The sequence below is a fragment of the Solanum pennellii genome, chromosome 9 (assembly GCF_001406875.1).
Source record: "Solanum pennellii chromosome 9, SPENNV200".
In the NCBI taxonomy this organism is placed as follows: Eukaryota; Viridiplantae; Streptophyta; class Magnoliopsida; order Solanales; family Solanaceae; genus Solanum; species Solanum pennellii.
Window position 1 is genome coordinate 78535146 of NC_028645.1, and position 16330 is coordinate 78551475.

At 29.0% G+C, this 16330-nt stretch overlaps 1 protein-coding gene across 1 annotated transcript; it reads left to right on the forward strand.

Moving 5' to 3' along the window:
- The first annotated feature begins 2775 nt into the window (after positions 1-2775).
- On the forward strand, positions 2776-6527 carry LOC107031463 (pectinesterase-like). Its single transcript, XM_015232851.2, has 2 exons — positions 2776-3894; positions 5694-6527. The coding sequence occupies exons 1-2, from the start codon at positions 2907-2909 to the stop codon at positions 6392-6394; spliced, it is 1689 nt and encodes a 562-aa protein (XP_015088337.1). The 5' UTR covers positions 2776-2906; the 3' UTR covers positions 6395-6527.
- The last annotated feature ends 9803 nt before the right edge of the window (positions 6528-16330 follow it).

Genomic DNA, 16330 nt, shown 5'->3' on the forward strand with positions numbered 1-16330 from the left:
TGGATCGCGTTAATTCATAATAAGTGATGTTTTTTAAAAATTTATTTGATTTAAAATAAATGGTAATCAAGAAAATGTTAGATTTATTTTATATAAACAAGAAACAATTAAAAAAACTACTAGTACTACTTTATTTTTCAAGACATTTTGATTAAGTTAATAAAAACACTTTATTTCTTTATAGTATAGTGAGTAGTTTTATGAAACAGGAGTAATAGTTTAATTTTGATAATCAGACACTGCCATTTATCTATCTTTAATTATCTACTAGTTGAAAAAGTAAAAATAATAAAAACCTTTTCTTCTTAGAACGTTAGATATTTTGATCAAATTTAATTATTAACACAATTAGCTAGCATTTGAGTCTAAATAAAGTCTCGATCGACAAGTTCAACCAAATCAATATTTTATGGGGTATAAAGTCAAAAAATATCAACAAATTACTACGTAAAACACAACAAGCACAATAATTTAAGTAGAGAGGTTTGAAAAGATGGATAATCATTCCGTGAAGATCTTATGAGAGATTAAATTTAAATATATCAAAAATTGATTTGAATAATATATCTAAATTTCCTTTGACTTTTTTTTCATTACTAATGAAATTTCCTCATTATTTTACCAAAATGAAATCAAATAATTTTGAATCATGATAAATCAAAATCTCTTATGAAAATTCATATCTGACATTAATTTTTTTTTTCATTCGATATTTAATATCTGACTAAATTCGAATAATAAACCAGCTGCCGTGATGTTCATTTTCTAGCTATTTCATCGCGTTTTGGCTGTATTCAACCTAAGGTAGCACCAATAATAATAAAAAATAAAGTAAACGCCATAATTGTCAATCTAATGAGAGTATTGTCATGTGTGAGCTATGAATAAATAAATAAACAAACTCACCGACATCACTAGTCTTGATCTCTTTATACTATAGTAAAGCCACTCAAGCAGCAAGTAAAGAAGACGTACGGTATCCAGAGACGTATTCAGAATTTTAAAAAGAATAAATGTATTATTATAAAAAAATATTTAAAATAAAAATTTAATCAATGTAATATTTTATATTTTTAACACTGCATCGTTAATTATTATATATATATATATATATATATATTAGTTTTAAAAAGTTTAATATGCACATTTGGTTTAATTATATAAAAATTTTGCAATGATATTTTTAAAGGAATTTCCAATATAACATATTTGAAAATTTTGAAAAATTAAAGTAAAAAAAAATTGATTGAAACACCAAAAGTGTTTAACGATAACCACTAGGAGAAGTGTTGCTAAAAAAAAAAAAGATACAAATAATATTTAATTTTATATTTTTACTTAGATAAGTGCAGTTAATTATTATTGTATTTTTATATGATACTTTAAACATGGGTTCACACCTAGAGGGGGTTATGTATATTTGCGTGAATCCACGAAACTCTCTTTAAATATGCCTTTATAGATTTGATCAAATTTAGACGCTTTTACTTAGATAGTACTATATTTTTATTACAAATATATTAAGTTTATGTGTGAATGTTAAATTTAGGAAGCAATTACTATGATTGAGTTCATTTTCTACTCCTCTAAATGTCCTTGACGATTTATAAACATTTGGCGTAAAAAAGAACTAAAACAGTACAGCTCCAATTTTTCTAGAGTTAGGACCAGTGTCTTTTTTCTTTCCCCAAAAGAGTTTAGGACCAGTTTATATGCTGACAATGAGTGAAATTCTTGTTCTTATTTTTTTTTTAAATTTTTCATCACATCCCGTTAAAATGTTAATTAAATTCAAATCACACATTGCAAGACTCATTTAAGGATATCGCTCTCATGCACAAAATTCTTCTCATATTTAAAATTAAACTTGAAATTTAAATAAGAGTACATCGGTCTTATCTACATTCGTCAACTTACCTCTAGTATTCACTTTTTCTTCGACTCTCAATCTAATGATCGATGGCGGAGGCTTTTGATCAAGAGGTGAAATTAGGTAAGAATTAATGAATTTGATAAATTGAATAATTTTTTCGTAAATTATATATTTATATTAAAAATTAATTAAATATATTTATAATAATTTATGAATCCCTAATAAATTAGTTAATTGTTCAAAGAAAATTTAAAACACCAAATTTTTAACCTTAGCTCTGATAAATATATTTATAATAATTTATGAATCTCCACTAGTCGTATACATTTTGGATCTTCCCTTTTTTGTAGTAATGTATTTGAAAAAAATACTTTCTTTTTTTTATAAATATTTAGGATTGTAAATTTAAAATTATAATATTCTCATTTACCTTTAATGACAGTCCATTCTCATTTACCTTTAATGACAGTCTCTTTAAAAATAAAACCACATATTTAAGATGATACAATTCAAAATATTTATATTTGATATGTTATACTAATCTATATTATCTTTAGTTTTTAGTTATAAGATTAAAAAATTATTTTCCAAACGTACTCAATTTTAAATTAAGACAAAGGAGTTTATCTAGGACGGTGTTACTTGAATACCAAACATGTCAACATTTTTAGTTTTAAACCATAAGCGACATATACCAAATAACCAAATTTTTAATAGCGACATTAAAAATTTGTGGCACTGTACACGACGTGTTCAGATTTGAAGGTTATTATATTTTCTTAAAGATAATATATTTTAACTTATATAAAATTTTACTAAGATAATTTGAAACATCTCAAAAATTATTTTAGTATGAAATATAGGAAATATCTATTCTTTGATATGGAACATTTTGAATTTCGATAAAATTTATGTGATACATTTTAAATTTCGAATTCAAACAAGGAAGGGAGTATCATCTTTCTCTTATTTATACAGAGCAGTTGTTTCTCTGTTTCCTTCTAATTTTGCTCTGCAACTCTCTGTTTCCACAATGTACAGTCTCCAATGGAAAACTCCAATGCTGCTTTCTCTTTTAGCTATCTTCATTATCGTCTCTCTCACATTCTTCACTTCTCTCTCAAAAAACTCTTCAGAAACAGTACACATTCATGTCCACAAAAACATTCAAATCGCGCATTCTCATTGTGAAGACGCACTTTACAAACAGCTCTGCGTCTCTACTCTCGCTTCACTTCCAGATCTCCCTCAAAAATCCATTTCTCAAATAATATCTTCCACTATCAATGTCACAGTTGTGGAAGTTAAAGCTTCTGCGAAAAACTGTACTGATATTCGTGAGGATTTGCCTAAACTTGAGCCATACGAAAAACGTGCTCTCGAAGATTGTATTCAGCTCTTGGATAATACTATTATTGAACTTAAAAGTAGTCTGGTTGCTCTTCATCCTAATAGATCTCTTTCGCAGAACTATAACGATTTGCAAACTCTTCTTAGTGCTGCAATGACGAATCAAGCAACGTGCCTCGACGGACTTGGTCGTAGTACGAAGAATTTGAGACGATTTGTTCAGCGTCGCCTGCATACAATTTCTCACCATGTGAGTAATTGTTTGGCAATGCTGAAGAAATTGAAGAAATCATCCTCGTCGTTGAAGACGAGGAAATCTCTGGAGATTTATCCGGAATATGGCGTTGTACATGACGGTTTCCCCAATTGGATTAAGAGGAGAGACAGAGCACTTTTACAAACTCCGATTAATCAGACGAAGATCGATTTGATTGTTGCTAAGGACGGTACTGGTAATTTTAGTACAATTAACGAAGCATTGAGTGCAGCTCCAAATTCCAGTAGAACGAGATTTGTGATTTACATTAAGGCGGGAGCGTATTTTGAATATGTTGAAGTAGTGAAAAAGAAGAGCATGATAATGTTCCTCGGAGATGGAATCGGAAAAACGTTGATAAAGGGAAATCGTAGCGTCGTCGATGGATGGACTACTTTCCGATCTGCTACTGTCGGTAAGTTTGAAGTTTTAAGTTTCTCTATTAAATTCTATATTGCTCGGACTCTTTACGATAACATTATATTTGTGTCATATTTGATTGCTATCAATATTTTAAGTTCAAAGTATCTTTCATTCTTTAATTCTTGTTTACTTTGATTTATTGCTTTTTCGGGTGATTTGATTAGTTAAAAGACTGTTACAGTTAATATTTTTAACAAATATTCCATAACTTTAACCAGTATTTCTTCTAGAAGTATAATATATCCTCTTTATCAATTTATATATTACCTTAACTTTTATAAAGTGCTAAACAAAATTATAAATTGTCAAAAAAAAGAAAAATTGAAAAAGTTTAATAAATTAACTTCAACTTTTATTTTTACTATTTACTCTATTTTTTAACATTTAACACTTTGTTTGAATCATTGTTATCCATTGTTTCATAATTTATTATATTATATTGTACAGTATTATATGGTACATACAATGTTTGGCTAGACTGTATTGTTTGTTGTTGTTTAATAACATTTTAATTGTTTAGTTTGATCGTATCATACTGTATTATAATTTATAAATTTACTAAAATATGCTAATTATTCTAGGGTAGGAGGTTTGACAAAATTTAAATAATTAAGATAAAGGGTAAAAAGTATTTTGAACTATTATGTAAATATATAATTGGAAAAAGAAATAAGTAACAATGGGAACACACCAAATTGGGTGTTCTATAAAATAGAGGTTTTCATTGTTACGTAACAATCAAATTTAACAATACAATACAACATATTTTAAGTAACAACCAAAACAAATGTTGTAAATATAGTAGCGATATAATACAATACAATGAATAACAATAATCTTAACATAGTGTAAATGTGAGTTGATTTAATTTGAATCTTTTAAAATTTTGACATAAAAAGTGCAATACCGGAAATAACTTGAATAAATAGTGAACTCTCATTTTGACTTAAAAGTCATTGCCAAGATCGTGGTAGAGTAGTAAATATTTCTTACATCTTAATTGTAGATTTCTGGTTCGAATCCTTTATGTATAAAAATTTTATTTTAAAGAAAAAAAATTTTGATAAAATATTAAATTTAGTTATTATAAATATTAAAATCAAATAAAAAAGAACTATAGGTCCTCGTGAGTAGATGTACTCGAGATCTTGATGTTGACGCGTTCCCTGTAGTGTCACGTGTTCTACATAAATATATACTTACTAAAGCTATGGCTTCAAATCTCATTTTTGTATGTATTGGACAAAAAAATCTATTCTTTATATAGCTTCTCATAATTGTACTTGTGTCAAACTTTATACGACTTGCTTTTATTTTTGATAAATAATAATATAGTATATAAAATAATAATATATTTTTATATTTATTTTATCTTTAATAAATAATTTATAATCAACAAATATATATTACTTACGTAAATTGAAAGAGAGAATCTTTTTATTTGTAAAAACTTACATCTTAAAGTCAAGGTTAGACGATATTTTATAATCATTGAAAAAGTTGCCATAATTAAAGGTATGAAATATTTGATTGATTATGTCGGTAAGAAAATTCTAAAATGGGAACACAAATTGCAGCATTGCAGTAGGAGATATATAGATGTGAATTCATGTTCTCCACTTAAATATTTTAAACGCTGCGACGTTCAAAATGTGAGGACCTTAGACGGTATACAGAGGCAGAGCTAGCATTCTGATTACAAATTTGAAAGACTATATATAGCATTCTGATTACGAATTTGAAAGACTATGTATATAGTGAAAATTAAAACTCTTATCATTGTTACTGCAGCTGTTGTGGGAAATGGATTTTTAGCAAAGGGTATTACATTTGAAAACTATGCTGGACCAAGCAAGCACCAAGCAGTTGCAGTTAGAAGTGGCTCAGATCTCTCTGCTTTCTATCAATGTAGCTTTGTAGCATATCAAGACACTCTGTACGTACATTCCCTTCGACAATTCTATCGCGATTGTGATGTTTATGGTACTGTAGACTTCATATTTGGTAACGCAGCAGTCGTGTTACAAAATTGCAACCTATATGCTCGTAAACCAAACGACAACCAAAAGAACATATTCACAGCACAAGGAAGAGAAGATCCTAATCAGAACACTGGGATTTCAATTTTGAGTGGTAAAATTGCATCTGCTGCTGACTTGATTCCAGTAGAATCGACGTTTAAAAATTACTTAGGACGGCCCTGGAAAGAATATTCCAGGACGGTTTTTATGCTAACGCATATTGGTAGCTTGATTGATCCTGCTGGATTCTTAGAATGGAATGGTAGTTTCGCGTTGAGTACGCTATATTATGGAGAGTATATGAACAGAGGACCGGGTTCTAATACGAGTGCTAGGGTTACATGGCCTGGTTATAGGGTTATTAACACTTCTGCTGAGGCTAGTTTGTTTACTGTGGGGAATTTCATTGAAGGAAAAGAATGGCTACCAGATACTGGATTTCCATTTTACGTTAACTTAACTGCCTCTTAATTGTTTGGATTAGAATTCAAATCAAAGATTGTAGCTTGTAATTCTTGATGAAGTTAATGTTATTTGTATTAGTACTACTTGTTAAGTTATTATTATTACTAGTATATGATAAAGTTGGGTTGAAATTCAATGACATGAATTTTGTCATGATTTAATTTACCTTACACCTTGTGTACCTGTCTTTCCAAAGCAGTCTATATACCTTCACGAGTAGTGGTAAGATCTGCGTATATTCTACCCTCCTCAAATTTCACTTTTGAGATTTCATTGAATATGTTTTTTTTGTTTGATCTATGTCTTCTTCAACGTGCATATAGGTATGTGTAAATGTAGCAAGACGGAATAGGACAAACCTTAATTTGCTATTCTATAAGAAAAGGATGAATGACATGATAATTTTTCTGGGATTAGTATGAAAATTTGTAAGAAAATAATTTTCCTGCGGATTTTCATACTAATCCCTGAGAAAATCCCCATGTAAGTCACACTTTTTTTGTAACTCTGCCCCGTGTAGCATTTAATGTCTTCGATTTTGCCTTGTTCTGTCCTGCCCGGCCGAGCCTTGCCTCCTCATCTTGCTCCATTCAAGTCTATTTCCTTTTTGAGAAAAAGATCTGAGATATATTTGAACTTTGGTCGAAATTGATGTAATAATATCGAATTTTGAAAATGACAGTTTTACCTCCTGCACTATTTAATAGTATATTTTAAAGGTATATATGTGTCCACGTTAACATCATAAATATTGCATTATTATAAATAGTAATGTATTCACGTGAGCACATATACACATTTAAAATACACTATCAAATAATGCAGAGAATAAAAGATCCTCCATAAAGTTTGATATGGTAACAACGATTTCGGCTAAAATTAAAATATTTTTCAGACCATTTTCCCAAAAAAAAAATTTCTCTTTATTCTTCATCTTACAGTATTTCTCATGGACAAAAGGTGTATATGCATTTGCTTCGTTACAAAATGAACACAATGATCTATTGTGATTATCATAAGTACTAAATGTTAATGTGTGGATAGGAGCAAGTACTAATTAGGAACTCTCGTCGAACAAAGTGAAAATTTAGATAGACAACAACTATCTAAATTACTAAGATTTTCCTCGTCATAATCGTCTTATTCCTTTTGTTGTCTTCTTCTTCTTTTTTTACAATATTTTGATTAATAAAAATACAGATTTTTCTCAAATTTCAAAAATATTAAAACAGAGAGGAAAAATTAACATTTTGACATGTAACATGAATTATAATTTGATTATTTAGTTGTCAAATGTGGTATCATAAGTTAGTTTTTTTTTTCAGGAATCATAAGTTAAAATTTTCTATCACTATATACAATTCAAATCTTTTTAAAAAATGAGATTTACCCAAATTTGATGGTATCATAAGTATTAACAAACATGAATATAATCTTAATTCTTTGACCCCATCGTTTTAAAGGCAAATTTTCATAATCAGAAGTGAAAATTCAGTTGAAATTTTGCCTATAAGACAAGAGAGTTTAAAACTTTAAAATAGCCCACCTCCAAAATCATTCTCAAATAACTTGTTAGTTTTTAGTCGGACATCCAAAATCCACAACTTAATTATCATATCCTTTACAATTTTTCATCATATAAAAAAATCACGAAACTTCCTACTCTTATATTCTCAGATACATCACTTTACGAGATATATCAAGACGTTGAGTGATGTACTCAAAATTGAGACGCAGTGTATCGAGACATTGAGGGACGTATTCGAAGCCGAGACCACGATCGGGACGTTGAATGATGTACTCAAAATTGAGACGCATTGTATTGGGACATGAGGGATGTATCTGAAATCGAAACGCAATGTATCAGTACGTTTTGAGATGTATTCGAATTCCACTAAATTTGTGGGATTTCTGTATATTCGGAAAGTGTAACGATAAGAAATAGCTAGTTCTTAACACTATGAAGTTAGTGTAAAGTAGTTCCCATGTTTATTTTAGTTAAAGTTAATCAAAATGATATTACAATAGTCTCTCCAAAAATGGGATTCATAAATGACACTTGCATTGGGTGTGTGAAAAAATGTGTTTGTGCAGTCCAGCCCAAACTGATCAAAGACTCTAAAGGTCTCCATTCTACTCTTGCTACCCAATAAGGAGGCCCATATTTCAAAGTTTACATTTTGTGACCTTTCAATTTTAGAAAATGGTCAAGTTTTCTTGTGAGTTAAAAGTTCTTCTTAAAGCAATACCTATTTTGGGATGTTGAGATATGTATAGGTCGAAAATTTTAGAAAAAAAATATATTTTAGAATAGTAGCCGAAGTTGTTTTTCACAAATCTAAAATAAGAATAGCTTTTTTTTCTTTCGGAAATTTTAAAATCTTGGTCAAACATAAATTATTATTTTTTTCAAATCAGACGTAAACGGCTAGTCTCCAAAACATTTCTAGCAAAAATCACTTTCGAAAAATTAAAAGAAAAAATAAAGGTTCTTTGCATTTTAGGCAAATACAAAAGAGGTAGATTTTTTTTTTCCTTTTTCCAATACAATACAGCAATAACTAAAGCGATATTTGCTAATATTAATTGATATGTCAGGAATCAATTGACCATAAGCATTGTAAGGAATTGCCATTCAAAATTTAAACTAATTGTCTTTCGTTTTTTTCATTAGTCCCTCTATTTTGGGGTAGCAACTACCCAATAGGTGAGTTTGAACTCATAAAAGTAAAATCTTAATTGGTTTTCGACACACATCATCTTCATGCCAATCTAGATCGGAGCTATAGCTACTTTAGGTTTTCAATTGAACATTCTTTATCGAAAAATTACCTTATATATATGTCAAAAATTCTGTAATCAAAAGATATATATATTTAAAGTGGGACACTCTTGACTAAAGCTATGTCTTTGGTGCAATGATAATATGTATTCATTTAAGTAAATATTTCTAAAAGGGGAAAAGGATAAATATACCCCCGAACTAAGTGGTACGCAAATACCCTCCGTTATACTTTTGGGACATTGGTGCCCCTGCCGTCCAAAAACTAGAGTATATATACCTTTTATACTAACGGACATACACGTGTCATAATCTTATCCACAGATCCAAAAATTTTCGACACATAAAATTGTGTCACGTGTCCCTATTTAGTCTTCCGTTAGAGTGAAGGGCATACATACTCTATTTTTTGGACGGCAGGGGTACCAATGTCCCAAAAGTATGACAAAGGATATTTGCATATTATTTACGATAATTCGTAGTATATTTATTATTTTTCCCTTTCTAGAATAATATTTTTTTTTATGCATATCATTAAAAAAAAAATAATGATATTCACTTATTTTATTTTTTTAAGAAAAACATTTCTTTCCTACCAAATACATCCTTTATTTAGGCTTTATCTCAAATATTTGAAGGAATATGAGACAACATGAGATGGTATGATTTGTAAAGCAAATTACGCACACTCCAAAATTAAAGGGAGAACTCACCACTTAGAACAAATCAACTGCATAGTACTATGATTATGCCTCAATTTATGGGTACAAACCAGGAATTTTAATTTAACAAGAATGCCCTGTTTGATTTTATTTTTTTGGACCGACTTTAGACAGGCACCCCACCAAAATGCAAGGTAGGTCACTAACCTAGGCCATCTATGGTCTTATTGATCGTCTGTTGTTCCAATTCATGTAAGATCTTGTAAATTTTACATAAATCTTGAATATTCTTACATTATTACACTCGAAACTTTCCTTATATTAAAGGATTTAACAATATGCATCATTATTTTTACTCTTTTCGTGTACTACAAATGTTGAACGAATAGCTTTGCCCTTGCCTCATCGAAAGCAAGATGCGATCAACTATATAAATATTTGTTGTTTACATGGTTATTCAATCAAGTATAAAGTACAAAAATTATAAAAGAAATTATCTACATGATCTACACGTGATGAACAAAGAATATTGCATGCCAACTCCAAAGGGACGTAATATTGTAACATGAAAAATAATAATATAAAGATAGAATTGAATTATGAGTCGAATATAATTGCAAGCATCACATGTCCATGCCCCCTTATTAGTTGTAACAGATGCACCCCACGAAAGGAATTAATAGACCCTCATTCCTCTCCTATTAATATTGACTCATTCGATTTTTGATACTTATATATAGATTTGATGAAATTTAATTTTTTATCGTAAAATTTTACATCTTATTAATATTGCTCATTTGATTGTTGTGTATAGATTTGACTAAATTCGAATTCATGTCGAAGAAAGTAAAGAATTATCAAATAAACATTGGCAAAATCAGAAATTTGGTTAAGGATATTCAAGAGTTAACATATACAAATGGAAAATAGTTTTGGCCTATATAGACATAATACACTTCATATAATTTTCAATATACAATTTTTTTTGATGAAAAGGGTGTGTAACTGAACACCCTTCATTACTTGTGGTTGCGCCATTGCTAATAAAGATGATTGATTTGTATCTAATAGAATGCGAACACGATATCTTTAACCAAGGATTGAGATAGAGACGTTGCGCCACTACTAATAAGGACGATTGATTTAATTTGTACCTAATAGAACGTGAACATAATATTTTTAACCAATGATGAAGATAGAGACACCGCTGCTAATAAAGATGATTGATCTGTACTTAATAGAACGCGAACACGATATTTTTAATCAAGGATGAAGATAGAAACATCATTGCTAATAAAGATGATTGATTTTTTCACTAACAATTTGTACCTAACAGAACACGAACATGATATCTTTAATTAGAGATAAAAGAAATATATACCGCTCTATATCTTTTTTTAAAAAAAAAAATTGGGAGCAGTGTTTTAAAAAACTTTTTTGGGGCGAGTCTCAGGGCGGGGCATACCAAAAACGCTCTAAAGTGTAAATTAAAAACGTAGATTCATAAGGTGTAACTCCTAAAATTTGAGGCGTAAGCCCTGAACATAAAAAACGTAAGTCCTAGGCATAAAAACGTAGGACAATTTTTTTTTGCTTTAAATCATATTTTTATTATTGGTATAATGATATTTCTCAAATAATAATTATAACACTTTTTTTCTTCATTATTGATTATTAATATTTATCTCAAATAAAAATCATTAATCATTAAAAGGTTTATTTTTACTTATTTTATTAGTAATAAAACTATAAATTTGAATATACACGAGACTACGCCCAGCAAAATCCATGGGACTTGCGCCCAGTGTCTCGAGACTTACGCCTCGTTCCGCACGGTATAAAACGCCTCGCCTCACGCCCTCGCCTTTTAAAACACTGGTTGAGAGTTAGTAAAGAAGAAATAGAAAGAGAATGACAATGTAAAAAATCAAACCCTCACAAACACGGTATATTGAGATAGTCAGCCAGCTTCTGAGATTCCCCTATACTACAACTATATTATTGATGGAAATGTACTTAGTGATGAGTCTGTCCATGATGCTAACTTTTCAATGTTGAGCCCATAACCTCTCATTCAATAGGAACTTAACTTTGACAAGTTTGCAGGGAAATAAATCCAATGAGAGATAGGAACACAGAGAGGATAAAAAAAAAGTAGACTTTTGTGTAAAATTGCACATGAAATGGGAGCTTTTAGCATGTGTAAAGAGATCAGTGTACTCAGAAGAAGCACATGTTTATATGACAAACATGCTTCTAACTTCTCTTCTGGACCCCAATTGCCTTTTTCTTTTTTTCCTTTTCATGGCTCTTTAATATCTCTAAGCCCTTCTAATTTTGTATTAATCGACTTTGTTTAATTGGATACAAAATTTATTTTTAAAAAAACAGGCATAATACATAAGGATAATCATTAATTAAGATTTAGCTCGTATTTATATTCTTTAATTTTGAATGTATACAAGTAGACATATATATTATACATAGCGTTTTATGTGGCAATTCGTATCTTACATTGTGTCCTATAATATGTCATGTAGGACATGTATGTCTACTTATTCAATTTTATATAAATTTAAGTATTTACTTGTACGCACTTAAAATTAGAAAGCATAGATTATAAAGGTTATTTTCTACTATTATTCTTAAACTAGTTTATTTATAAAATGTAAAATATGGACCAAAGAAGGTAATAAAACTAATTTTTTTTTTTATCTTTATCCACATGAATTATTAGTTACACAAATACATATAGCATGTTTTAAGTTTCGTGTTTCAAAAAATCTTCTATTGTTCTTAAGCTTTTTTTGATCAAATAATTTCATATAAATTAAGACAAAAGAATATTATTTTATATCCCCCACTCAGAGGTAGACTCACCCTTAGGCGGGGTATACGTGTACTCATTAACTTTGAAAAAAAATCATGTATACATATATATATTTATCTTGATAACTGACAAAAACTCTGATATAATTACAATGGATCTATGAGAAGCATAAAATTGTCACTGCGTTGTTAGTATAGGCCAGAGAAACCACCCCGAGATTGGGTTTAAATTTACTAAAATTCATATTTGAGCTAAGATAATATTAATGCACCCGAAATCATCAATTTTTGTATTCACCTCCTATCAATACCTCCAAGAATTATTTTATATGTTTGTGGATGATGTTTTTGGGAGTATTTAATAATAGCACTTCTCGCCCAATCCTCAGCGTCCATTGCGCTACTTTTCATTCTTACGCATCTTTTACCTGTCAGTCTCTATTGACTACTCTACTTCTTACAACACAGGCCATCCCATCTTGTTTTTGAATACGATCTCTTTGATTCAGTTTACGTATATCTCAATTATTTAATATATAATATATATTATTAAAAAAAATTAAATGGTTAAAAAATTTTAATTAAAAAATTAAAAAAATTATAATATATTTTTATTTTAAAATAAATTAATTTATTTCTATTTTTTAGTCAAAACGTATTAAAATTAAAAGAGAAAAATATTTTTAAAAAATAAAATAACATAAATAAAATATCATTCTAACTAAATTTTCTGACAAAATGTTTTTTCGTATGTTATTTTTATGATGACTTTACCCACCAAAATTTAAGTAAATAAGAAGAAGGGCATCATCAAATGTTTTTATTATGCTCTAATTTGGATTTTAGTTATCTACAATTTTATTAATTTCATTGATAACTGGGTTACACTATTGAGACTCTAAACAATCTAGTCCTTTCATAGTTTTCGTATAAAGCACGGTATAGTTTGGTAATTGATTTGGAGGTTAGTTATATAGATATTAAAAATTGTTCAAATAATACAATGTTTGACAGTTAGTTAGAGGAGGTAAATTACTTATATATAAAATTCATACTTTTTTTTGTTTCAATTTGTTTGATCTACATTTTTTTTTCTATCTCAAAAAGAATTATTCTTTCCTTTGTAGCAACTTCTTAATTAAAACTTTTTTCGTTAAATATTCAAAATCACAAGATTAAAGGATGTTTTAATACATTTGTCGGATCTTAATTAACTTTAGATCACAAGATTCAAATTATTTCTATTACTTTTTAAAACTTCATGTCAAATCTAAACAAGTCACTCATCAATTTGAGACGAGAGGAGTACGATGTTTGATTTGCAATACAGAAATTTGCATAAGTAACATATGTATAAGTTATGAGAGAATTTATGTGTATTAATCTAAATATGGTAGAAGGTGAAATAAATTATACATAAATAATTAATATCTCTACAAAATGATATATAAATTCTCTCATAACTATTTCTACGAATATCGACATAATTCTAACCAATTATTTAAACGAACTTCTAAAGAACTATCAAGTTGGACATCTTGGTGAGATTTAAATATCAATAATGTGATATGCACAAATGGGAAAACCACAGATGTATCTCTGCATTCCCAATTTGATCAGATTGATTACGAATAAAGAAAATAACACAAAACGAAGAAATTGCTATTTTTAATTATTTTATCTTCATTGGGCTCAATGAGACAATTGTACTAGCCAAGGACTTTTTTTTTATTTCTTCCTGTTTTTATGGGTAGACTAGCTTAAACAGCTGGAAATGAAAGCAAGGCATGTGAAAATAATCCCATTTTGTATCTATATTTCTAATCTCTAGACACGTACTATCAAAAATGAAGGAATATGATATCCAAGGTGATTGAATTAGCAAATCAAACAATTTAGGAGAGGTAATCAAACATGACATGACATAATTTTAACTTATTGGGACATGACGTTAGATCGATAGGTGGTTGATTGTTATATTGCTTATTTAGATATTTACAATTCACTTGTAAATACCGATACAAGTAAATTGAGGTTTGATATCAAAGGAAATTTTAAGTATTTTGAGTCTATTATTCAAGGTAATAGGAAATTGATAATGATGTCATATATCGATTAGTACAAAATGGATGAAATAAAGACTCACATTCGGAGTCATGTGTGACAAAAAGGTGCCACCAAAACCTAAAGACAAGTTTTATAGAGTAGTGATAATTAGACCGACTATATATATTGTATAGAGCGAAGTGTTGGTCAGTCAAGAACTCTCATGTTCAGAAGATGAGAATTGTGGAAATGAGGATGTCGAGGTAGATGTGGACAAACTAGTGGAGATAAAATTAGATATACAAATATTTGGGATATGGTAAGAGTGGATTCGATGAAAGTGTAAGATACCAAAGCGAAGTTGAGATAGTTCAAGCATGTGAAGAGGATATACACGGATGCTCTAGTGCAGATGTGTGAGAGGTTTGCTATACAGATGGTTTCAGAAGAGGTAGAGGTGATTAGACATGACATGACGCAATTTTAGTATACTGAGGATATGACCTTAGATAAGATCGAGACTACAAAGAACTACAGTTTACGATAGAAGGTTCATAAGTAATTGAACGTTGTCATGCTTATTTTTCTATACTGGTAGTTGTAGTATTACTCTTGTAGCTTCTTATTTCTTCAATATTTGCATCTATTTATGGTTACTTGTACGTTGACTATCATCTATATTATTTTGTTGTAGTTACTGTTTCTTTTTTCAGAATGCTTTATTTAGTATTTGTCTTGATCTCCTCACTTCTATTATCTTTTTGAGTCGAAACTTTATTGAAAACAACTTTTCTATCGTTCAAGATCATATGAATGAAATCTATGTCCATATTACTCTTCTCAAACTCCAGTTATGATGAGATAAGAATTATACTGGATATGTTATTATCGTGTCATACAAATACAAGTAAATATTTAGGTTAAGAGAATGAAAGATATGGAGAGTTTTTGGTAGATTGTGCAATATATAGTCTTGTCCTAGATCAATAAAATAGGTTCTTGATTGAAGTGAATGAGCATGAAAGCATGAGATTATGGCATGGTCCTTTTTTGACTCTATTTTTGACTCATTCACTGAACTCAAGATTCAACCTATTAGCCAAATAGTTGTTAAATAACCCCATCCTTATATTCTTTGCCTTTATCCGACATAAAGTTTTACTCTTTACAGTATTGTTCCTCTTCTATATGTAAAAAAATTATTAATTGGTATATCATGTATATTACATATACTTTTTTGACCCCTCTTCCTAAAAAATGGGAGTGACTATATATCCATTATATATAATCTCAATATCCAAATTGATCATTAAAATAGTCTCACCGTCTATTTTTAGTTATCATGATTTTTTTTTAGAACCAAACGATGATGATGTATTCTTTCATTATATTGACATGCAAAAAATTACAATTTATAGTACTTTTTATATGGTTTTTGAATATCTAATTTTTTTTATTTAAAATATCAAATTAATGTAATATAATTTAACTTTAAAAATTAGTCAAAAATTGACTTTCGAAAATTGTAACATGACAACTAATTGTTGACGGTGGGAGTATATACAATTTTGCTATTATAGCTATATATCTCAAACTATTTGTCGTGTTATAAGAGATTTTTAA